Consider the following 19,335-nt stretch of genomic DNA (forward strand, 5'->3'; position numbering starts at 1 on the left):
GCCGAACAGGGTCTGGGCGCCCCAAGGTGAACCGATTGGGAAACTATTGAGGGCAACAGGAGGACGAACTCATCTTGACGTTTTTTCAGGACTGATCCTGATGATCGTCTAGGTGTTTTCCAAAAGAACAAGGAGGAAGGAAGTTGGTTAAACCTCATTCAGAGTCTTGGATCTTTTGTCGGATTCGGACCGAGAAAGCCTCAGGAAGTAGAGTATGTGGAGGGATGTACTTGACGAAATCGGTCTTTTCGAAGGCGAGCAGGAGGGTTGAGAATTGGGCGGGGAAGAGGCTGATTTCTTTTCCGATGAAGGGAGGAGGGACGAGGATTCTGTTGACGGCGTGGATGATGCCATTCTTGGTTTTCTGTAACAGTCAGTGAAGACCAATTGATCTAGTGGAATATACCTACGAAGTTGACGGCGATGACCTTGCTGTACAGATTAAGCCTCACACCAGAGAATCCGACGCTGGTACGAAGACGCTGAGGCTTATCGCCAAGCCAAGGCTCCTTCAGTGTAGTGGGAATAGTATGCGTGAAGAGGATTCGTGACGCAGGATACTCGCCAATACCAAGATGGTAGTTAAGAACAGCCTCGACGAATTCATCACTAGGCTTATCCTTATGATGATGAGGAATATGCTCAAACGCCTCATCAGTCGGGACAAAAAGCGTGTAGTTCGCATCAGTGCTGTTCAACAACTTGCCGAATTTCTCATGCTTCTGTACAAGCTTGAAGAACTTCTTGGTGTAGTTGCTCTTGGCGATGAGTTCATAAGTCGTATGATCGGTAAAGTCACCGCCCGTTCGGCCAAAGATATCCGCAGACTCATCGTCTTCTACATTATCAGCGGGGAGGAAGACCTCTTCATCCTGGAGTCTGTTGTGAATTGCGGCTGTGAACTCAGTGGAGAGCTGCTCGGTCGCTTCATCAAGATGCTTGCGGAGACGCGTAGGAATATCTTCGAGTGTTTGCTTAAGATCATCCTTCCAGTTATTGAAAGCGTCCAAGCCCTCGGGAATCACGAAGGCTGAAGTGGCCGTAGCCAAAGTAAGAGCCAAAAGAGACCTCATAATGAATCGATCAATCAACGAACTCTACAGAAGAAGAAATGACAATATCAAGCCACTCCCACGTCCTTATCAATGATGAGAAACGGTCAATGATGCTCTGACTTTATATCGATCGCACGTCTATGACGGAACAGTGTTGGCGTCATCAGCTGTATTACCCCGCATGGGATGTAAGAAAAGATGACGTGAGCTTTCAAGCTAAATATGTCTCATCCTTTTTGTCACCCCTTACGCTCGGCTTCTTCGGTGTTTCTGGTCTGACGTGAGGCAAGGGTGTTGCGAAACGCAAATAATTGGGCTAGTCGTAAACGCAGCCATTTCATTGGCGAGATGACGCGTTGAGGATGTCGCCTTTTAGCGAGTTGATGATGTGTACGCGTACAACGCCGCAGTGGTTCAGCACGTATTACCCGAGCACGTTTCATCTTGTCAGCGGATACTTTAGGAATTTGAGTTACATGAGAGCATCGTCAATTGTTGACTACATTTAGCTACCGGCGACATTCTCCTGATCAGCTTTTCCAGCCTCATCAACAGGAGCCAAGTTTCCCTTCGAAGGCCCCATCACACAAATACCCTCTCGTGAAAATCGACTTCCGTGAACAGGGCAGTCAAAGCTCTTCTCAGTATTGTTCCAGCACACGACGCCCTTCATATGGGGACACAAAGCGCTGTACTGCTTCACGTTACCCTCTTCGTCTTTGTACACCGCGATGGGCTTTGATCCGGCCTAGAAATGGTTAGCTCCTGCACGAACAACAATGATGAAGGGAACTTACCTTGTTCAATACTCCGCCCATTCCACGACCGAGGTCTTCAATGTCTGTGATGTCGGACTGTAGGAAGCGCTTGTACTGCGCGTTGATCTGTACGTCGTGCGCGATCATGCTGGGGAGGGACTTGACCATCGAAGCGATGCGCTTGGGGGAGTAGACGTCTGCCCATGGATTCTTGATACCGTCGATTTCATCCGCGATCAATCGCCCAGCCAAAACTCCATGCGTAAGACCATCGCCTGAGTCACCGGTGATGATATAAATGTGATCGTTGCCCTGGTTCTTACCAATGAACTGCATGAAATCGACAGGTTCAAAGATCTGTCCACTCCAACGATAGTCAACAGACTTTACCTGTGAAAACCTCTCACGCGTCCATTTCTCAAGCTCATCAAACTCAGTAGTCGTATCTTCCTGCCCAACCTTATGATCACAGCCTCCAACTACGAGATAATCATACTCATCATCACAAGCCGTCAGTCGAATATACTTATACTCCTCCGCCTGATCGTACAAAAGACAATCCTCGATGGCACCCTTTGGTACACGCGCAGCGATGCAGTAAGATCGCATGAACTCCATCTGAGCGATGACGCTGAGCTTCTGGAGAGGAACGCAGGTTGCTTCGACGGCGTTGTTGCACTTGACGGTGTAGCCATCTGATGTTGAGACGTTGACGGATTTGTTGCCGATGCCGAGAATCTCAATGCCCTTTTCTTCAACGGACATGACGCGTGTTTCGTCGAAGCAGCGGAAGTTGGGCTGGGTTTTGAGCCAGTTGAGAATGCCGTTGAGATACTTTGTTGGGTGGAATGTTGCTTGGTCTTTGACGATGAGACCGCCGCGCTGGTCGATTGCGCCGTCCCAGCCACGAACGGTCAACGATTCCTGTACATAGTTAGCCAGACTGCAAGGCTAAGGATATGTGAGAAACTTACATCAAATCTAGCATCAATGCCAAACTTTCGCTGAGCTGCCTCTTCCTTACGAAGGTCGTTCATCTCATCTTCATGCTCCTTCGCATCCTTGGTAGAGTACTGAGAGACCTCATAAGCTGGAAGCTTGCGATACTCGCACTCAATACCAAGCATCTTGGAAATCTCCCCGACGCGATCTCTTCCCCAGGCATGGCTTTCAGCTGCAGCTCTTGCGCCTTCATCACCATGCTTCTTCGCAATCTCGGTATACCCGTCGTCAAGGTCATTAGTCAGATGGCCACTAGTTCGACCTGTCTCTCCAGATAGAACCTGACGAGCTTTCAAGAAGGACAACTTCGCGCCCGCGAGTGACGGAGCTCGTAAGCAGTAGAAATACCGCCAATTTCCAGCACCAATGACACAGACATCTGTTTCAATGTCTTGGTTGAGCTTGGAGAAAGAAGGCCGATTGGAGACTGGGTCTTGATGCACCCAGACTGAGTCGGTCGCGCCCGAGGTGTGAAAGAACTGCTGTGACTTGGAAGATGCCATGGTAGATTGATATGCTTCGCATGATAATTGGATTGTGCAGCGACGTGAGATGCGAGAGACTCGAAGTGATGCTGAGGCTAGAGAGAAGAGCATCCTAGGGACTGTGAATGAAAGACGAGTTTGTGAGATGACTGTATGCACTGAGCTCACGAGGCCTATATCAGGAATGACAGGTATTGAGGCTGGATGATGAACAGTAGAATATAAATGGCAAGCGAATCAAATTGAGTGAATTGGCAATCGAGATCAACCGAGCTGTATTACTAGCCAGGTACATGCATGTCGCTCCAATAATTATCGGGGCTGGTACACCGCATCAGCTTTCACATCACCAAATCGTCACTATTTCCATTACATTTCCCATGCATGCGATTTGGTAGTACTTTGCGGAGCAATTGGTCCTACTGCGCATCATTGAAGCTGAAATGTGAACAGTGTGACGTTGACATGTCTCGGCGGTCATACCAACGTCAGAATGATGCCCGTGACCACGTCGCAAGCAAACAACAGCTCAGACTCTCCAACTTGCAGTAAACTCCATGTGAAGCAAGTGGAAGGTTCAATATTTAATTAAATTGTATCAATTGGCGGGATGCTGCCTTTTTATAGTCAGAGGTCGTGGCGACGGTGCTACAATGTCATGATGACAATGTATGAAAAGCCTACTCAATCGATCGTAGTGATTTATGACCACTAGCTTTTGTTGGCTAGTTTGCTATTCACGCTTTCTTCTCTCCTCCCATATTGTTCTGAACTGTCCCACCAATGCTTCCCTCTGTAGTGAATTGCTTCCCAATCATGCCCTCCTTGTCAAAGGGACCACCAATCTTTTGAGCCGTTCCTCCGATAGCTCCCTTCTCTGTACTTAGGTTAAAATCAAGATTCACTGTGACTGATAGGGAAAGTACCTGTGAATTGCTTGCCAATGCTGCCTTGCTCATCCATGGCCTTGGGCACGGTATCGGTGAGGTTTGTGGTGGGCTTGTCGGACATGTTGACGATAAAAGGTGAGAGCTGCGATAATGGGATAAGTATTGGCAATAATGAGTTATTGATGTTTGCGATAATGACGAGACTGATCAGTGAATACTCGGTGTCGGTACTTTATACTCGTCGTGTCAGCCGTTACAGATCTATGATGTCATTTCGAACCATGATATCACCAATGCAGGTCAGATCTACAAGGCGGATACCCGATCATTGACGTCGAACTCAAACGGTATGAAGTCATGAGGCTGAATGGCTGTATCATCTTTGCTTAATTGGCAAGCATGGGCGGTTCATTGAGGCATCATGTGTAACTCGTGAGGTCCTTTAGAGTTATAGCATGAGAAGCTTGCATCTGATTTGCAAGAGGACATTAGCAAGCAACAAAATGCTGCACAAGTGGCCTACGTCCTGGTGTACTTTGATGATTTCTATATATATGGATGCCTAGCCGCGTTTCCAGAAGTGGGGATTTAGTTCACGAGACTGACGCCTGCCTATTAGCCAGTATCAACCAGAACTCAACATGCACGTCAATTTGCAAGGAACCATGGATCCTTGCTGGTATTATGCCGCCTGTTTAGTACCCGATACGGTGAACAGACGACGTGCGAGAGGCTGGTTGCTGAGGCAGCTGGTAAGATCACGCCTGCGTTGGAGAATCCACCATGAAAGGGTACGTATTTATCCCAGGCAATCTGATATTCCCAACGCCATGTATACACCAAAACAGCATTGTTGTTATTCGTGCGGTATCGCTAATGACCCAAAGAGGCTAGGATTAGTGAGGCTGGCATCGGCAAATAATTAAATAACTGAGTTGCTAGTCCTGAAAGCCATGTAATGTTGTTCCTAGCGTACGATGTTGATAATAATTGACTAGTTTTAATGTTGTTTGCAGCCCTCCATGTCTGGTATGCACTCATTATGTCCCATTATTGATATATTCTCTTAAAGTGGCCGTTGTTGCCTTTCTTGAATCAGGATGAAGCTTTTATGGAAGTAGGGTCTCCGTCATAGCTATAAACTCAGAATGCCGCGCTTAGCTTCTAGTATATAGAAGCTCTAGTCACTAAACCTTGCCCAGGAGATTACTGGGTTATAGAGATTGCATTTATTCTAAACATAGCTCTCGACAGTTAACCCACCGATTTAAAGTCATTATGAGATGAATCGATAAAGAGATGAGGAAATTCTTGCTAGCAATTCAAAGGTTAACGAGAAACGTCGTCCGCCCACGACACCCCGCGGCCGTGGAATCAGTACTATCAAACATCAGTATCCTTGATAATGCGCCTCTGAAGGTAGTAAACATAAGTATCAACCTGAAATTCAGTAAATAAATACAATCGTCCAGCTCCTCTGTCCAACAATGTTCAGGGTAAGCAAGTGTAACATGTAATATGTCCTCAGTCAACTTAATAACCCGTCCTTCTACAGGTCGCTACCGGCTTTGAAGTACACGTCGACAAGTCATGAAATACTGCACTGCACTTTGCTGTCACAAACGGCGTGCTATCCAAAACACGAAAGACAAAGGTAGGATAGCAAAGTGATCTGGTGCCCACAGACCCCATATCCCTTTGAAAATGTATACAAAGACAACTCGGACCATAATGTAGTAGTAAAGTCCTATACTGAGTAGTAGTTCGGCAAAAGGTTTTGTCTGTTTTGGACATCTGATCCTGTTGATGACGGGATATCGTCGCGCTTATAGGGTATGCAGGTTAGACTTGGAAGAATCCAAAGTTGGTGTATATAAAATATAAACAGCAAGGCTCGCGTATATTATTACAGAACTTTACGCACAACTATAACACGAGAGTGAACAGCGTTGCTAGCCGGCGTTTAAGTTGCAGGGCTTTAGATGTCTTGGATTTTCAATCTTGGCAGAGCATTCATGGAATCGAATGCTACAGGGTAAGCAAGTCACACTTGAAAGAATGCAAGATTTAATTTATGCAGAGACTGACTGTCTCACTTAGATGAAATGTTAATAAAGGATAAATCTGCGGTGTTCATCTTCGATAGATGATGATAACGCCATCGTGTATGTCCGCGAAATTGCCACATCGACTTCTGCCACCACTACCTTGTTCAGTGGGTTTGAGCATTGTGAGAATATCTCTAAATACTTGAAATACCATTCCGAGACTTTCATTATGATATTTCTCCAGACATTAAACGGTGTTGCCAATGGCATGTTCTGGAATGAACGGTATAGGGTAGTTAAGTGAGTCAGCAATGAGGTCGATTTAAGGTTGTGGAGCAAAGCGCTTGGACGTCCAGAGATCTGAGCAAGGATCAGAACAAACCTGGTCCGCCCCGTGTCATGTGACTATGGTATTTAACCTCAACCTCAATGTTTTCCAGCCTCGCTGCCAGCAAGGACAAGTGTAACTTTGTTTTCCTTTTAATAGATTGTTTTTCCCATCTATTCAACACCATCTTACCATTGCTGCTGCATGAAAAATGAAGTGTCACGTGACTTGACTGAAAAATAGGATAGGAGGATAGGAAAGTAGGATAGGAACATTAATGTGCAAGTCACAAATTTCCATTCGCATTAACTTACTTAATACACACATCTATTGCCAGCTTTGTGCGCATTTAGAGAGTTCTCTTCAACTTGCAGGTTCCGATCGATATCCTTTTCCTGGTGTGTAAGTATATTATGTACAGTCATTCTTGGGATATACAACAATCTGTAATTGACAACTGTCATCAGTGGCGCTGTTACTCATTTTTAACCTCTATCCCTCAGCTGTTTTGGAAACCTTGCGGATCTTAATAAACTTGAGTTTATGCTACAGGTTGTCTGCTGGGGCTTGAAGTCTCTTTAACCCCTCAACCTTATATACAGAACAGCCAGTCAAGGAAGACCAAGTTTTCCTAGCTCTGCTTATTTGCCAGTGAATAGTAACGCCTCCAAATCTTGTTTGACTCTACTGAGGACTGACCAGGAAGTATCCATTGGCGCCCAAGGCGAAGTAGGCGATACTGAGTTTCAATAGGGCAGATCGTGCGTAAGCCTTGCCTTGATTCCATAAAAACGCCCTGGGTCCGCTCATAAATCTTCCAGCATTCTCAGTACTTACGAGATCTTCGCCGCGGGCCATACGACTTGAAGTCGCAATGCCGCCCCTACTCGCACCATACGATGAGGCCATGCGTCTGGTACGTCCTCCCAGCGGTTGCAAAAATTTGACCGCCCGTGAAATTCGCCATGAGGACTGGTCAAGCATTTGAAATGTGTAAGTATGTTTGAGATCAATCGTTGACATCTATCTCTAGGGCATGGGATTCAACTAGTACACCCAGACCATGTGCATCGACAGCGCCGTCGAAGCTACGGATGAGAACGTGGCCACGTTGGAGACTGTACCGCCGAAAATTACGTACTCGTCTAAGCTCTTCGAGCGGGTGTCCGAAGCCGTCGACACGATGGATATTTCGCGCGCTGTCACCATCAAGTCTGGTAGGATGGAAGTCCATGGACACAAGGACGCACTCAATGACGCTAAGATCGACGATGCCGATATCAGTCTGATGATATCAGTGCGGGTGATGAGCCAAATCACCAATGTAAAAGGCTCTGCGAGATTCTTTCCAATCGATGGGATGGAGGTTGGCTCGCCCAGATTCAACGAGACGTTCGGAGATTCCTATATCTCTGGTATGTATTTACTAGACGCACCTTCCGCTGCTACCTCTGCTGCATACTGACCGTTCCAGGCTTTATAAGGGGCGGACTTTTCACTAGTATTATCTCCTTTATCTGTTCCAACCCTGAACATAAGGATAAGATGATGGAAGCGTACGAATTTAACAATTCATCATGCATCAAGCTAACTTCCATAGTATCAAGGAGGCTTCAACCGACTCTACCGTGAATTTGGACAATATCTGCAAAGTAGCTGCGATCACATCCATCATCCAGGGTGTAAAGGTCGAAGATGTAACGTGCGCTACTGACATCGCATCTATTCTGAAGATCGCCGACAAATTCCCTACTCGTGTTGCCCAGAATCCTCAGAAAACTTGGTAATAATAAATATTATGGCACTGAATCAAACCTAATGAAGTATAGGGCCATACTTACCAAGTACAAGGGAAATCGCAGCTTCAACGAATGGTCAAAATATCAGACCCTGAAGCCGCTCGAGTATGACGGTATTGCGTCATACACCTCCAAGCTCTTTTACAACTACATGCAGTACAAGAAATTGTCAAGAAAGGTTCAGGATATCATTTCACACCGAGAAAAGTACAGTATGGCTTCAGTCGTTCTGGTAAAATATCCAAGTGGACTGACACATAGCTTCGCAGCTCAGGTCGACAAACCTAGGGCTATTCCGCTTGAACTTAATACTCTACTGGCTGCCCGCAGCGCCATAGATAAAGAGATAAACAAGATCGTTGCAGTGGTAAGTTCACTTCGTCGTTTCCTCTGAATCATCTAACACTCTTTAAAAAGGTGGACAATTTGACACGACACCCAGAGCTTCTGCCTAACATCGACTGCCTCAACGCGAATCCCAAGGACGAACTCGTGCAAGACATAGTCAACGAAGCCCTTTCGGAATCTTCTCAACCTGTTTTAAAAGAAGAGTTCCCAGCGCAAGACGATCTCTTCCTGCCTTCTGTTGCAGACTACTCGCCGAGCGAGTCGAGTAGCGGTGTCGAGGAGCTTCATACACCTTGGACTTCTGATCACGACTCTGACAGTCTCAGTGGGAGATCCCTTGTGTTTCGAGAAAAAGTCAATACCTCAACTGATCTCACAATGCACGCACTGGTTCCGCCTGAAGTTTGGACGGACTTGCTACCTGTGAAGAATGAGCCTACGACAAGTCTAATCAGTCCGAAGACCAAGACCGTTTCAGTATTCAACGTCAAGTACAAAAAGCTCCAGATTCTTGCTGCTGTATGCGGGACTCACGACGTGGCAGTTAAGCTCTGGGACTGGGTGAGTCCCGGCGAAACTGGAGATCGACTGGTCATCCCTATAAAAGCCATCAGTACACTTGAAAACCGCGACTACCGTGGGGGCTTAAAACCAAAGACAACGACCAACCTGTCGTTCATCTACAAATATACCGATAGGTCCATTCGTATTTGCTCATTTGACCATGATGAGCAGTCGACTGAAACACTGGTGATTACCCATGAGTCTGAATCACATAATGCTACATTTGTTCACACTTCGCGTAGTACCTGTTTTATACTGGGTGTAACATATGGCGGCAAGATCTATAGTTCCTCTGAAGATCTCCGACGGTTTGTGGACAATGCCGATTATGGCACCCCACGTGACTGGCCTTCCATCCAATTTAACCGCGACACTATTAAGGATGAGCATTTGGGCAAAGATGGTATGACGGGTGTTGTCTTCTATACATACTCGATGCTCAATGGAGTTCAGAGCGCCGTTTCCATGGGTATCGCTGGGTGTATGTTGGTGGATCAACGACAACTTACGACCGTCACCAAGGAGACAGTCAATGGGGCTAATGATAACTTATTGAAGAAGGACAGCAAGGAATTCAAACCCTACCAGATTACTCTAGGCAAAGGCATCGAGGCACCAGGTAAGTCATGTGGTGGTCCTGACCTTGTACAATCAATAACCTGTCCAGCAGGCTACTCTTGCACTTTCCAGCGCGGCACTCTCAAAGTCAGTCCCTCTGAGACGCCCTTCATGCAGTTTGAGAATGGCGTCAAGTTTGCCTTCAGGAACAATGGTAGACTTGAAGTGCTTGACAAGCAGGATGAGGTGTTCTGGTCCAGCGAGGAAGCACCTGAAGGTCAGGTCCCTCAGCGCCTAGAATTCTGCAAAGACGGCAGGTTGCGGCTTTGGAGCACCGACGAGCAGGTATACTGGACGCCGTTGATGAACTTCACTCGCTATGAAAGGAAGATGGTGTTTTCAAGTGAATCCCCATACTTGGAGATCTATAACAGTGAAGGTGAACAGCTCTGGCGAGCACACGGCCTGCACTTAGTGTAGACTAGGAAGTCATGGTTCCACAGTACCGAGTGATGAGGGAAAGGAGGAATAGCTTCGATTCTTTAAACGACGACAAGCACTTTAGAGTTGACGTAACTGATGTCTAGGCTTCGCCCTCGATAACCGAGAGCTATGCCAGTAACTTCAAGGCCGATTCTGTATCTGTTAGCCATAGAAAAGCTGTGCCTCTTCAGTTGATATGGATGTAATGTATATTCGAGTTTGTCATTGTACTTCTTATAGCCCAGGCTCCTCCAGTTCTTGTCTTCGAGCTGGGAAGAGAATCATGAGTTCATCCCATTTACCCTCCTTCACGTAAGGCCAGTGCTGGAAGATGGAGGCGACTCTGAGGGATTGCCGTACCTACTCACAAGGTTGGGAGATTCGTTGCGCCAAAGCGGCTCCGTTACCAGGAACTATACATACGTGTTTGCTGAAGAAGGCTTGGCGAATCTCCCCAGTCTTTGCAATGTTGACAGAAGTAAGCTCCAGAAAGCCAAATTGCGCGGCTCGAATTGAGCTGTTGCAATTGGAAACTTAATACCGCATCTGCTTCCCCAACGTGCAGCCGCCTCACTCGTGCTTGCGGCACAGAGGGAAATGGCCCGATTGCCCGACTAGACTCTGAGGCACTACACAGACTGGAAGATATGTGGCGAGACACTAGTGCAGCGCTGAATACTAATGCCGTGATGCGGGCTTTTAAAGTCTTCAGTTACCATGTCATCCCCGACCAAATCCGGAACATCCGGAACCAACACCGGCGGTCCGAGATATCTCCCTCAGCTTGTGAAACTTCCTCTTAACCTCAGATCAGGTTATGCTACTAGTCAGAAGACGAAGCCGACGGCTCCGATCTTGCGTGGTATTGCGGATGCGATTTGTGGAGTTTCCCGCAATCACATGCATTAGTCCATTGATCATCTGCTCCTTTACAGAGCCTCAACGTAACCTCAACGGGAACAGTGGAGTTTATCTGACAAAAACAATAAACAGTATTGGTTGAAAGAACATTGAATGGCTGTCTGCCGCGATGGGATCAACGGCAGCCTCTCGTCCTCAAAGCGCCTCATCCGTTGCGCCCAAGCCTCGTCAATCAGCCCCCAAACCATCATCAATTCTCAAACGCGGGGTTTTCCCCAACTTCCCAATTCATCTCATCGGTCCATGTTAATCAGGAGATAAAATGTCACAGTAACATGTCATGGCACCACTACCCCAAACGCGGGCACGTATCGGAAGCTCGGCTGTTTATTTCCCCGTGGGGTTAAGGGTCTCACATGCTTTGCGGCTCCGAGAAATATTGGGGTATCCCCCGGAGATACGAATGTCACCGCCCCCCCTCCATTCCGAAAGTGGTGAGATTTTGGGGTTTTGGAAGGGTATAAGGACTTGCTTGGCGCCAACACTTTTCATCTCTTACTTCATAGCTCTATGCAGAGTGAACTTCACCAAACTTCTACACTTATCGTTATCTTATCAATACAATTGACACGACAGTCGCATTCCAGTCATGTCTATAGTACAGCCCATCATCCGAGACCAACTCGTCATCCACAATGATGACGACTGGGACACGGTGTACCACGTTGAATGGGAACCCGACGCCAACTTCTTCACCGGTTCTGAACTTCGTCCAAGAACACCATTATGCAAAGCAACAGCCGATCACCAAATCACACTAGCTCGCGCCGCAGCGCTGATTATTCGCTCATCTCTCAACAACATCCCTCTGGATATCCCGGACTTTGATCCCTCCAAACTTACCGGCTTCCGAAAACAATTGTATCAATGGATGCAAGCTTACAACTCGTCTCAGGCGAGTAAGCTCGTGCTGGGCGACGTGACGATGACTGTTACGATTGAGATACTCTCGTCGCTCATGCGTATGGGTGTTGAAGGTGAGCTTTTGGCAAAGATCGGGCCGAACTTGGGAGCCATTCTGCAAGGGACTATTGATCCGATGCCGCTCCTGTTGGAAGGCGATAGGTTCAATCGGATGCAAGATGGGATGGAATTGATGCAGAAGATGAGAGCGCATCTCCGACAATATCTCTCATCATATGCGACAAAGAAGCCTGTTCTGAACGTCCTCGAAGTCAGCGCCAGTACGAGCAACACCACGCAGACGATCTTTGAAGCGCTTCGGGAACAGAAGAGTGTCTCGTATACACTTACGGACTCGTCGCTTTCAGTGCTGGAGCAAACGAAGTCGGGCGTCACCAAGGACTTCCTCAAGCTCAAGAGCCTCGACATTAACCGCGATTCTATTGAGCAAGGCTTCAGTTCCAATACCTACGACGTTATTCTCGTCAACAACATCCTTCAAGCAGCCAACTCTCTTTCAGAAACACTGGCCAACTTGCGCCAACTTCTCGTCCCTGGCGGTGCCCTCGCTCTCGTCGGACTCTCAGACATATCACCGGCTTACAGCCTCGTGTTGGGTATGAATAAAAATATGTGGTCAGGTACGTGTTCTTCTACCCACAGTAACTCTAGGCCTTTACTGACAAATAGTCTAGATGAACGTTTTGAACAATTGCCATACCCGTCCAACGACGACTGGAACAAGTTGCTACAGGGGAACCAGTTCAGCGGCCTCGAACCGGCAACCAAAACATTCGATTACATCGGCCAATCCTGCTACTGCGTCGTCTCAACAGCCGTTGAGTCAACTCAGCGGTTGATGGTAAATATCCTACCAGGATCACAGGGCAATCTGTTCAGCTTTGCGGACCAGCTGGCTTCCGTACTGGCAGAGAATGGTACTGCATCAACTATAACACCGACACGTCTAGAAGATATCTCGTCGCGATTCGTTTACGTAGTCCTAGATGACGGTTCCGAGTCTCTGAGCGATTATGAGAGTCTGTCCGAAGCGAACAACATTCTTTGGGTCAATATGGAAGCTGGGCTTCCAACGCAACGTGATATGAATATCATCAGTCGTTTCGCTCGCGGCGCTCGAAAGGACAACGAAAGTCTCAAGCTTGTGAAGCTTGATGTCAAGCAGGAGTATCCAGAATATGCAGAACTTCTTAAGGTTATCATGCGGATTATCCAAGTATCGTTTCAGGAGAATCGTGGCTCGAGGACGGAATTTGAATATGAGTATCGCAATGGCAGAGTTCTTGTGCCGCAAGTGAAAGGGTCGGGGGTTACGCAGAAGTCTGTTTGAGGGGAGCCAGCCAGGCAGAAGGATGGATCTTGGCGACTTGGAGTTAGTTTGTCTCATTTGGCGTAGTGTTCGGAGTACGCGTTCATCTGTTTATTGGAGTTTGCGCAGGCACTTATTGGAGATACTCGCAGGAGACGTTCCATCGTTCGCTGAATACAGTACGGTAGCCTTATTTTGTCTTCAAATTGACTTCCTGTTTCCTATGTACAATACATTTGGCCCTTCTTGACGCAAGTTCATCCTGAGGTCGACGTAGCAGCAACACTGGCGAGGCAACACGAGAAGTGTAAGCTCCTTGTTAGATATGTCGCAATGGAAACCGGGGCGCACGCGTATGCTTCAATATTGGTCAGCCTCAGCTCGAACGGCCCAAGCTGTTCACCCATTCTGTGCTAAGACGTCTGTCACGTACAAACGCGCCGAGCTATGATAAGCGTAGTGCCAGCTGCCAAGCCGTGCCAGTGCCACGGAGCAACGTGCGCCACAGTTATCTGTCATTGTCTAAAGTGTTTGTTCTCGCATTTTCAATCAACCATCCTCAGTGACTGCTCTCATCTTGTCATACTCCTGCTTCATCAACTCCCCCAACAACCTCTTCCTTTCCCATCTCTCCTCTCCCCTCTCACAACAACCTCTCCCTCTCAAGACACTCTTCACATCTCTCCTCTGACTCACGACACAATGCCTTTAAACGATCGCTAAACAATCGTCTTCTCGTCACTGGCCGTCATGACAGCCTTCCCCTTTCTTGACTCAGGATTCCCAGTCATCCGCGACAAGGTTGACATTCATCTTCTACATTATCTCACCTTCGATCCTTTGACCAACCTGCCAGCATAGCATCGGCATCGACTCTTCACGACTCTTCATCTTTGGCCCTTCTGCATTTAGAGCGAATAGCCTTCGAAACTATCACGCATCTTGCCATATATTCAGACCATCAGAGAACCTTTCTATCCTGACCCAACATACGAACTCTGCAAACAATCTGACAAGTCATCTCTACTGCCTTCGATATCTACTGGCCCCGATTCACTCCAACAAACGCAATCAGCAGCTCAGCTGATCTCACAGGATGTCTTCTGACTCGGCTCCTTATGGAATGTCCGATCTAGATATCTATATCGCAAATAGATATGGTCCCAAGGCTGCTGCCAGCGACTGGGCCAACACAACAGAAGACTGGACCAAGATCCGCCGTAAGTGCTCATATACTAGGACGAAATAGTATTTCCCCATGTTGCAGAACCTCGGTCCTATTCCCCAAGCCTTGACCAACCCTCTCGGCACACCTACTGCTGATCTCGCTCTCTTCGAGAAGCTTCCCAGCGACATTATGAACAGCATCCTTCGACACCTCGATGTAAAGTCCTTCCGCCGGTTCAGAAACATAAACGCGAAGGCGCACAGAATCACAGAGACAGTTTTAGACAGCAAAGAGGTCATGATCCATGGTAGCACGGCTGTCATCAACCTTATCCGTACTGGTTTGAGTTCCCATATTACCATCGGCGAGATTCACAAGGCGCTCACCTCCCCCAACTGCGAGTTCTGTGATTACTATGGATCAATCCTCTTCCTCCCGACCTGTACTCGAACCTGCCACAAGTGCCTTCAAACATCGCCCCGCATGGCGGTTATTGGATCGGAGGAAATGCTCACCTACTATCCACGATTCACCATGTACGGAACTCATGACAATCATCCGCGTCTCCTCGAAACACTTGCCAAATCCTCCATGCGGTCTATCAAAGTCCGCAACCATTCACGCCCCGGACGAATGTTCAAGGGCGTCCGAGGTGTCTTGGTGGACGACGTCTTCAGCTCCTCCGAACTGGGAATAGACACGTCTGACCCGGTCAAGGACCTTTTTTACGATGAATGGCTGCAATACCGTACAGCCGCTAGCATCCATTTCCCCTATCTAAACACGTCCACGGGTGAAATAGAAGAAGGAAGTAGCTGCAAAGGCTGCCACGAAGCATTCGAAAAGCGACTTATCCGAGCAAACGGCCCCCTAGGCGACGTGAGAATCAACCCTGATGCCGAAGACCGTGACCGATGCTACTCACACAAAGACTTCGAGAAGCACTTCGAGACTTGCGCGCATGCACAGCGAATCTGGATGAACCGCGTACCGCCTGGTCGAGAGTCCTGGTTTGCCGCGAATGGGGGTATGCATTGGGGTATCAGTGAGCGAGCGGAGTATTGCCGGCGATTTGTAGACCAGATGCCGGTTGTAAACAACGAGGCCTTTTAGGTATTGGTCGGTGTCGTTGTACAAATCGCATTCTACATCTTCATCCTACTTGGCTATGCTTTGTACCATCGTCGACAGACTAATCTTAATGGAGTCTGATCACAGAGGTTTTGATACAATGAAGGAGATTTGGTAGGGCTTTGTTGAGCTTAGGATTGTTATTTTGAGATCTGGCTCAGATTGGATGTGTTGGGACGAACGGGGAACTGGACTACGAAGAGAGAATGAGTGAAGAATAGCAAGCTGTTAGAGAGCAGAAATGTTAGAGTCATGTCGTGTCCCTTGCTCCGTCCTGAATTGGTGATAGCTACTGGGTTGGCGAAAGTATAAAGCGACCAGACTTGCTGTTCTGGGTGGCAGGTGGACCTGATCCTAGCAAGAGGGAGTTTGATTCCTAAGCACGGGATGAGACTATTGCTACAGCTAGATTAGATATAGAAGCCCAAGGCAGACCGCCACGAATTTTATGAAAAGTTAGTTCGGCGTAGGTTCAGTATCTTAACGTTGTCACTAGTGAATGGCTGAAGGTAAAACAGACTTCATCCTTAACCTTGCCATCAACCGTATGGTAGATCAAGAAGTATCACATTTACGAAGTATAATGCAGTTTAGTGAAGCTTACCTTGTGATACACATTATACAAAACCTTCTTCACTGACAGTGGTAAGATAGTGTACCTCTTATCATGCTCCATGTCCACTGCCAAGGTTTCCTTTTCTAACTCTACCAAAGACCATGAATCACAGAATCAAGATTTTAATTCATCAGTGTTGACAGCATATAAACAAAGTCTCAACAGCTTTCTTGATTCTTCCTCCCATTTCCTTCCATCCCATCTCACCTCATCAACAAAATGGCTTCCATCTCCGTACCCAACACTAGCCCTGTAACAGGTCCCTCTAGAATCACACAAAACATAAAAGTCAGCAGGAGCGAGCTTATTCATACCTGCTTCTACAAAAGAACCAAATACTACTTTCCGACGCTCGATCCCAATGCCCATGAATTCTCCCAGGAAGTCCGCAGGTTCTTCTCCCGCTGCTATAAAACTCAAACTCCAAACCTTGGTGTTCTGGCCCGCCTGCCTCAAGATCTCCTCGAAGAAATCGTATTGCATCTGGACATTGACTCTTTTCGCCGGTTTAGACAAGTCAGTCGCCGGGCGCGGTACCTCTCAACTGCATTCACCATCTACCAGCGTGTTCTGCGCTACGCCCCGGATACGCTCAACGCTTTGAGAAGAACAGATCTTAGCGGCTATGTCTCGTATTCAGATGTATACACTGCACTCACGACGTCAAAGTGTACTTTCTGCGGACGGTTCGGCGAATTCATGTTCCTTCCGACTGCTAAGCGCTGCTGTTTCGAGTGTCTTCGTGCATCGCCGGAGACAGCTATCGTCAACCAAGCATGCATCAGCAGGAGGGAACAATGGAAGGATTTATACACCGAACACGCTGAGGATCTTGCCGAAGCCTTGAAGTCGATGGATGTACGTTCTTTCAAGACTCATAACTGGGATGATGTTCAGAAAATGTCAAAGACTCGTGGCGTTCTAGCAAAGGATTTACTAGCGGCATTTATCAAAGTCGACAAAGGCCTGAAAGAACCTGGTCAATCCCTTCTAAAACCTGGCTGGCTTCACTACCGCCTCGCAGCAAGCATCATCTTCCCCTCCCTCAATCCTCGCACGGGAAAACTCCAGACGGGAGTAAGTTGCAAATGCTGCCACCTAAATCTCTGGAAGCTAAGCCCCCCTTCGCTTGTTCCCGCAACGAGCCAAAACGTCATGTGCAATCTGCATTTTCGAGCTCGCGATCGATCATACTCTGAAGACGAAGCTGCTTTGCATTTTTCGCAGTGCCTGGAATCGCAGAAACTCTGGCGGGTGAGTAACCCTGGCGAAAGTGAGATTAATCATTGTATGTTTATCCAGCAAGGAGGGTTTTATTACGATAGGGCGAATATTCGGCGACGGGAGCAGGAGAATTTGGCGGATGAGTGAATAGCTTTGGGCATTCCGTGAAGGAAGACATGTTACGCGGGCGGCACCCTTATTTCAAGCAGGCACTTAACTCAAGAACCTAATCATACCGTATTGACACCCCGAAACATAGATCTGCGTATCATCTGTTACAAGTTCTCCTCAACTGTTCGCCTTCGAAACACAGCAACCCATTCGAGGTCAGCACAGCCCCATTGCGTAGCTTCGCAACTGGATCCCCTCGCTCTCGCTTAGACTCTGAGGCTGACGCACTAGTCTCATTCCGTCAAGCCATTCGAGATAACTCAGCCGCGCGATTATCGGTGTCTCCTATTGGTTCAGTATCTGGGTTAATTGAGATCTTAGGGCTGAGCACGATGCCGTTATAACCGATGACGAAGTGGCATTCAAGTCGTGCTTACCAGCTATTTAAGATCTTACGGTCGCTGATCTATTTATCGTATTCAATTCCTCTCATCTCACTCTCGTCTCAATCGTCAATCTTCCTCTCGTATCATTGAACTCTTTCATCATGTCTTCCTCCAAAGAAGCAGAGCATCTCGCCAACCAAACTCAGCCCTCAGATCCCTCACCAGCTTACCAAGCCGAAGCAGGCCCCTCATCTGCAAACGAACCATCATCCGATAAGATCCCCACGGCCGAAAACCCCTTCAACTTCCCATCCGAGTCTCCTCTCCCAAGCTACTCCGCAGCTTCATCCGCCCAAGAACCCCCCATCGCCATCCCCCAAGAGAACCCCACCCAAACATCTCCCTTCCTAAAAGCTTATGCACCCGCTCTTCTTGGCCATGGCATCACAAAAGAAGCATGGGGTTCCTTCCTCAATACCATTTCCGCTTTCATGACAGCCAAAGTCGGAGAACGCGCTATTAATCATGCCGGAGATGTCGCCAAGAGCGTTGGCCAACAACCTGTCAACTACGTAAAAAATGTTCAGAACCATGCTAAGAGCGTTGGCAAGAACATCGCCGCCAACACTAAGCGCGGAAACATCCTTGGCGCCGCGGCTGGTGTCGTCGGAGGTGCTATATCAATTCCCCTAGGCGCTGTCTTCGGTGCTGTAGGAACAGTCGTTGGTCTTCCGGGACGAACAATCGCAGCAGCTACGCGAAAGCCAAAAACACCAGCTGAACGCGCGGTCGCATATGTCGTTGTTGCGAATCACGATTGGTTGAACAAGCGCGGCTTGCACGCGAGCCTGGTCAATACCGAACAGCTCTCAGAAGTCGTTGGTGTTTCTGTAAAGGCCCTATTGGAAGCTTCAGCAGAAGGAGACAAGAGCGCTGGACCATTGGGGCCTTTGAGTGCGCTGAGTGATCATATTGCTCATCTGGAGGTGAATGGGCCTGGAGTTGTTGATATTGGAGCTGAGACTTGGTGGTTGGTTTTAGTGAGGATAGAAGCTACTGCTTAGTGATTCTCAATTGGCGCCGAAGACAATATTCTTTTTTCTGATGATTTTGCGATTATTATAGAGGCAATTCATGTTTTTGTTGTAATCATGATGTTTTATCGTGAAATGCCGCTTTAGTCAATAACGTTGAGTCACGATTCATCTACCCCGCATACGTGCAATT

The 19,335-nt window shown here is 47.7% G+C and overlaps 9 protein-coding genes across 9 annotated transcripts; 6 read left to right on the forward strand and 3 right to left on the reverse strand.

Moving 5' to 3' along the window:
- Positions 1-154: 154 nt before the first annotated feature.
- On the reverse strand, positions 155-1,073 carry FOXG_15719 (uncharacterized protein; the record flags this gene model as incomplete). Its single annotated transcript, XM_018395835.1, has 2 exons — positions 155-364; positions 411-1,073. The coding sequence occupies 2 exons, from the start codon at positions 1,071-1,073 to the stop codon at positions 155-157; spliced, it is 873 nt and encodes a 290-aa protein (XP_018256123.1).
- A 487-nt stretch (positions 1,074-1,560) lies between these two features.
- On the reverse strand, positions 1,561-3,497 carry FOXG_15720 (uncharacterized protein; the record flags this gene model as incomplete). The annotated part of the gene is made up of 3 exons (XM_018395836.1): positions 2,788-3,497; positions 1,853-2,737; positions 1,561-1,803 (listed from the first exon to the last, which is right to left on the reverse strand). Exons 1-3 carry the CDS (start codon positions 3,409-3,411, stop codon positions 1,561-1,563), a joined length of 1,752 nt encoding a protein of 583 aa, XP_018256124.1. The 5' UTR covers positions 3,412-3,497.
- Positions 3,498-3,825: 328 nt separating this feature from the next.
- FOXG_15721 (uncharacterized protein) lies at positions 3,826-4,394 on the reverse strand. Its single transcript, XM_018395837.1, has 2 exons — positions 4,227-4,394; positions 3,826-4,177 (listed from the first exon to the last, which is right to left on the reverse strand). Exons 1-2 carry the CDS (start codon positions 4,309-4,311, stop codon positions 4,038-4,040), a joined length of 225 nt encoding a protein of 74 aa, XP_018256125.1. The 5' UTR covers positions 4,312-4,394; the 3' UTR covers positions 3,826-4,037.
- Positions 4,395-7,440: 3,046 nt separating this feature from the next.
- FOXG_15722 (uncharacterized protein) lies at positions 7,441-10,315 on the forward strand (the record flags this gene model as incomplete). Its single annotated transcript, XM_018395838.1, has 8 exons — positions 7,441-7,482; positions 7,618-7,981; positions 8,041-8,122; positions 8,167-8,349; positions 8,396-8,577; positions 8,635-8,732; positions 8,783-9,896; positions 9,945-10,315. 8 exons carry the CDS (start codon positions 7,441-7,443, stop codon positions 10,313-10,315), a joined length of 2,436 nt encoding a protein of 811 aa, XP_018256126.1.
- A 720-nt stretch (positions 10,316-11,035) lies between these two features.
- On the forward strand, positions 11,036-11,227 carry FOXG_22124 (uncharacterized protein; the record flags this gene model as incomplete). The annotated part of the gene is made up of 1 exon (XM_018402522.1): positions 11,036-11,227. The coding sequence occupies one exon, from the start codon at positions 11,036-11,038 to the stop codon at positions 11,225-11,227; it is 192 nt and encodes a 63-aa protein (XP_018256127.1).
- A 412-nt stretch (positions 11,228-11,639) lies between these two features.
- On the forward strand, positions 11,640-14,781 carry FOXG_15723 (uncharacterized protein). Its single transcript, XM_018395839.1, has 2 exons — positions 11,640-12,783; positions 12,838-14,781. The coding sequence occupies exons 1-2, from the start codon at positions 11,829-11,831 to the stop codon at positions 13,491-13,493; spliced, it is 1,611 nt and encodes a 536-aa protein (XP_018256128.1). The 5' UTR covers positions 11,640-11,828; the 3' UTR covers positions 13,494-14,781.
- Positions 14,782-14,828: 47 nt separating this feature from the next.
- Positions 14,829-16,067, forward strand: FOXG_15724 (uncharacterized protein; the record flags this gene model as incomplete). Its single annotated transcript, XM_018395840.1, has 1 exon — positions 14,829-16,067. A coding segment is annotated over one exon (925 nt), but the record flags the coding sequence as incomplete, so codon positions are not given.
- A 539-nt stretch (positions 16,068-16,606) lies between these two features.
- Positions 16,607-17,758, forward strand: FOXG_15725 (uncharacterized protein; the record flags this gene model as incomplete). Its single annotated transcript, XM_018395841.1, has 3 exons — positions 16,607-17,464; positions 17,501-17,641; positions 17,690-17,758. 3 exons carry the CDS (start codon positions 16,607-16,609, stop codon positions 17,756-17,758), a joined length of 1,068 nt encoding a protein of 355 aa, XP_018256130.1.
- Positions 17,759-18,269: 511 nt separating this feature from the next.
- FOXG_15726 (uncharacterized protein) lies at positions 18,270-19,172 on the forward strand (the record flags this gene model as incomplete). Its single annotated transcript, XM_018395842.1, has 1 exon — positions 18,270-19,172. The coding sequence occupies one exon, from the start codon at positions 18,270-18,272 to the stop codon at positions 19,170-19,172; it is 903 nt and encodes a 300-aa protein (XP_018256131.1).
- Positions 19,173-19,335: the final 163 nt, after the last annotated feature.

Source organism: Fusarium oxysporum, chromosome 8 (assembly GCF_000149955.1).
Source record: "Fusarium oxysporum f. sp. lycopersici 4287 chromosome 8, whole genome shotgun sequence".
Classification (NCBI taxonomy): domain Eukaryota; kingdom Fungi; phylum Ascomycota; class Sordariomycetes; order Hypocreales; family Nectriaceae; genus Fusarium; species Fusarium oxysporum.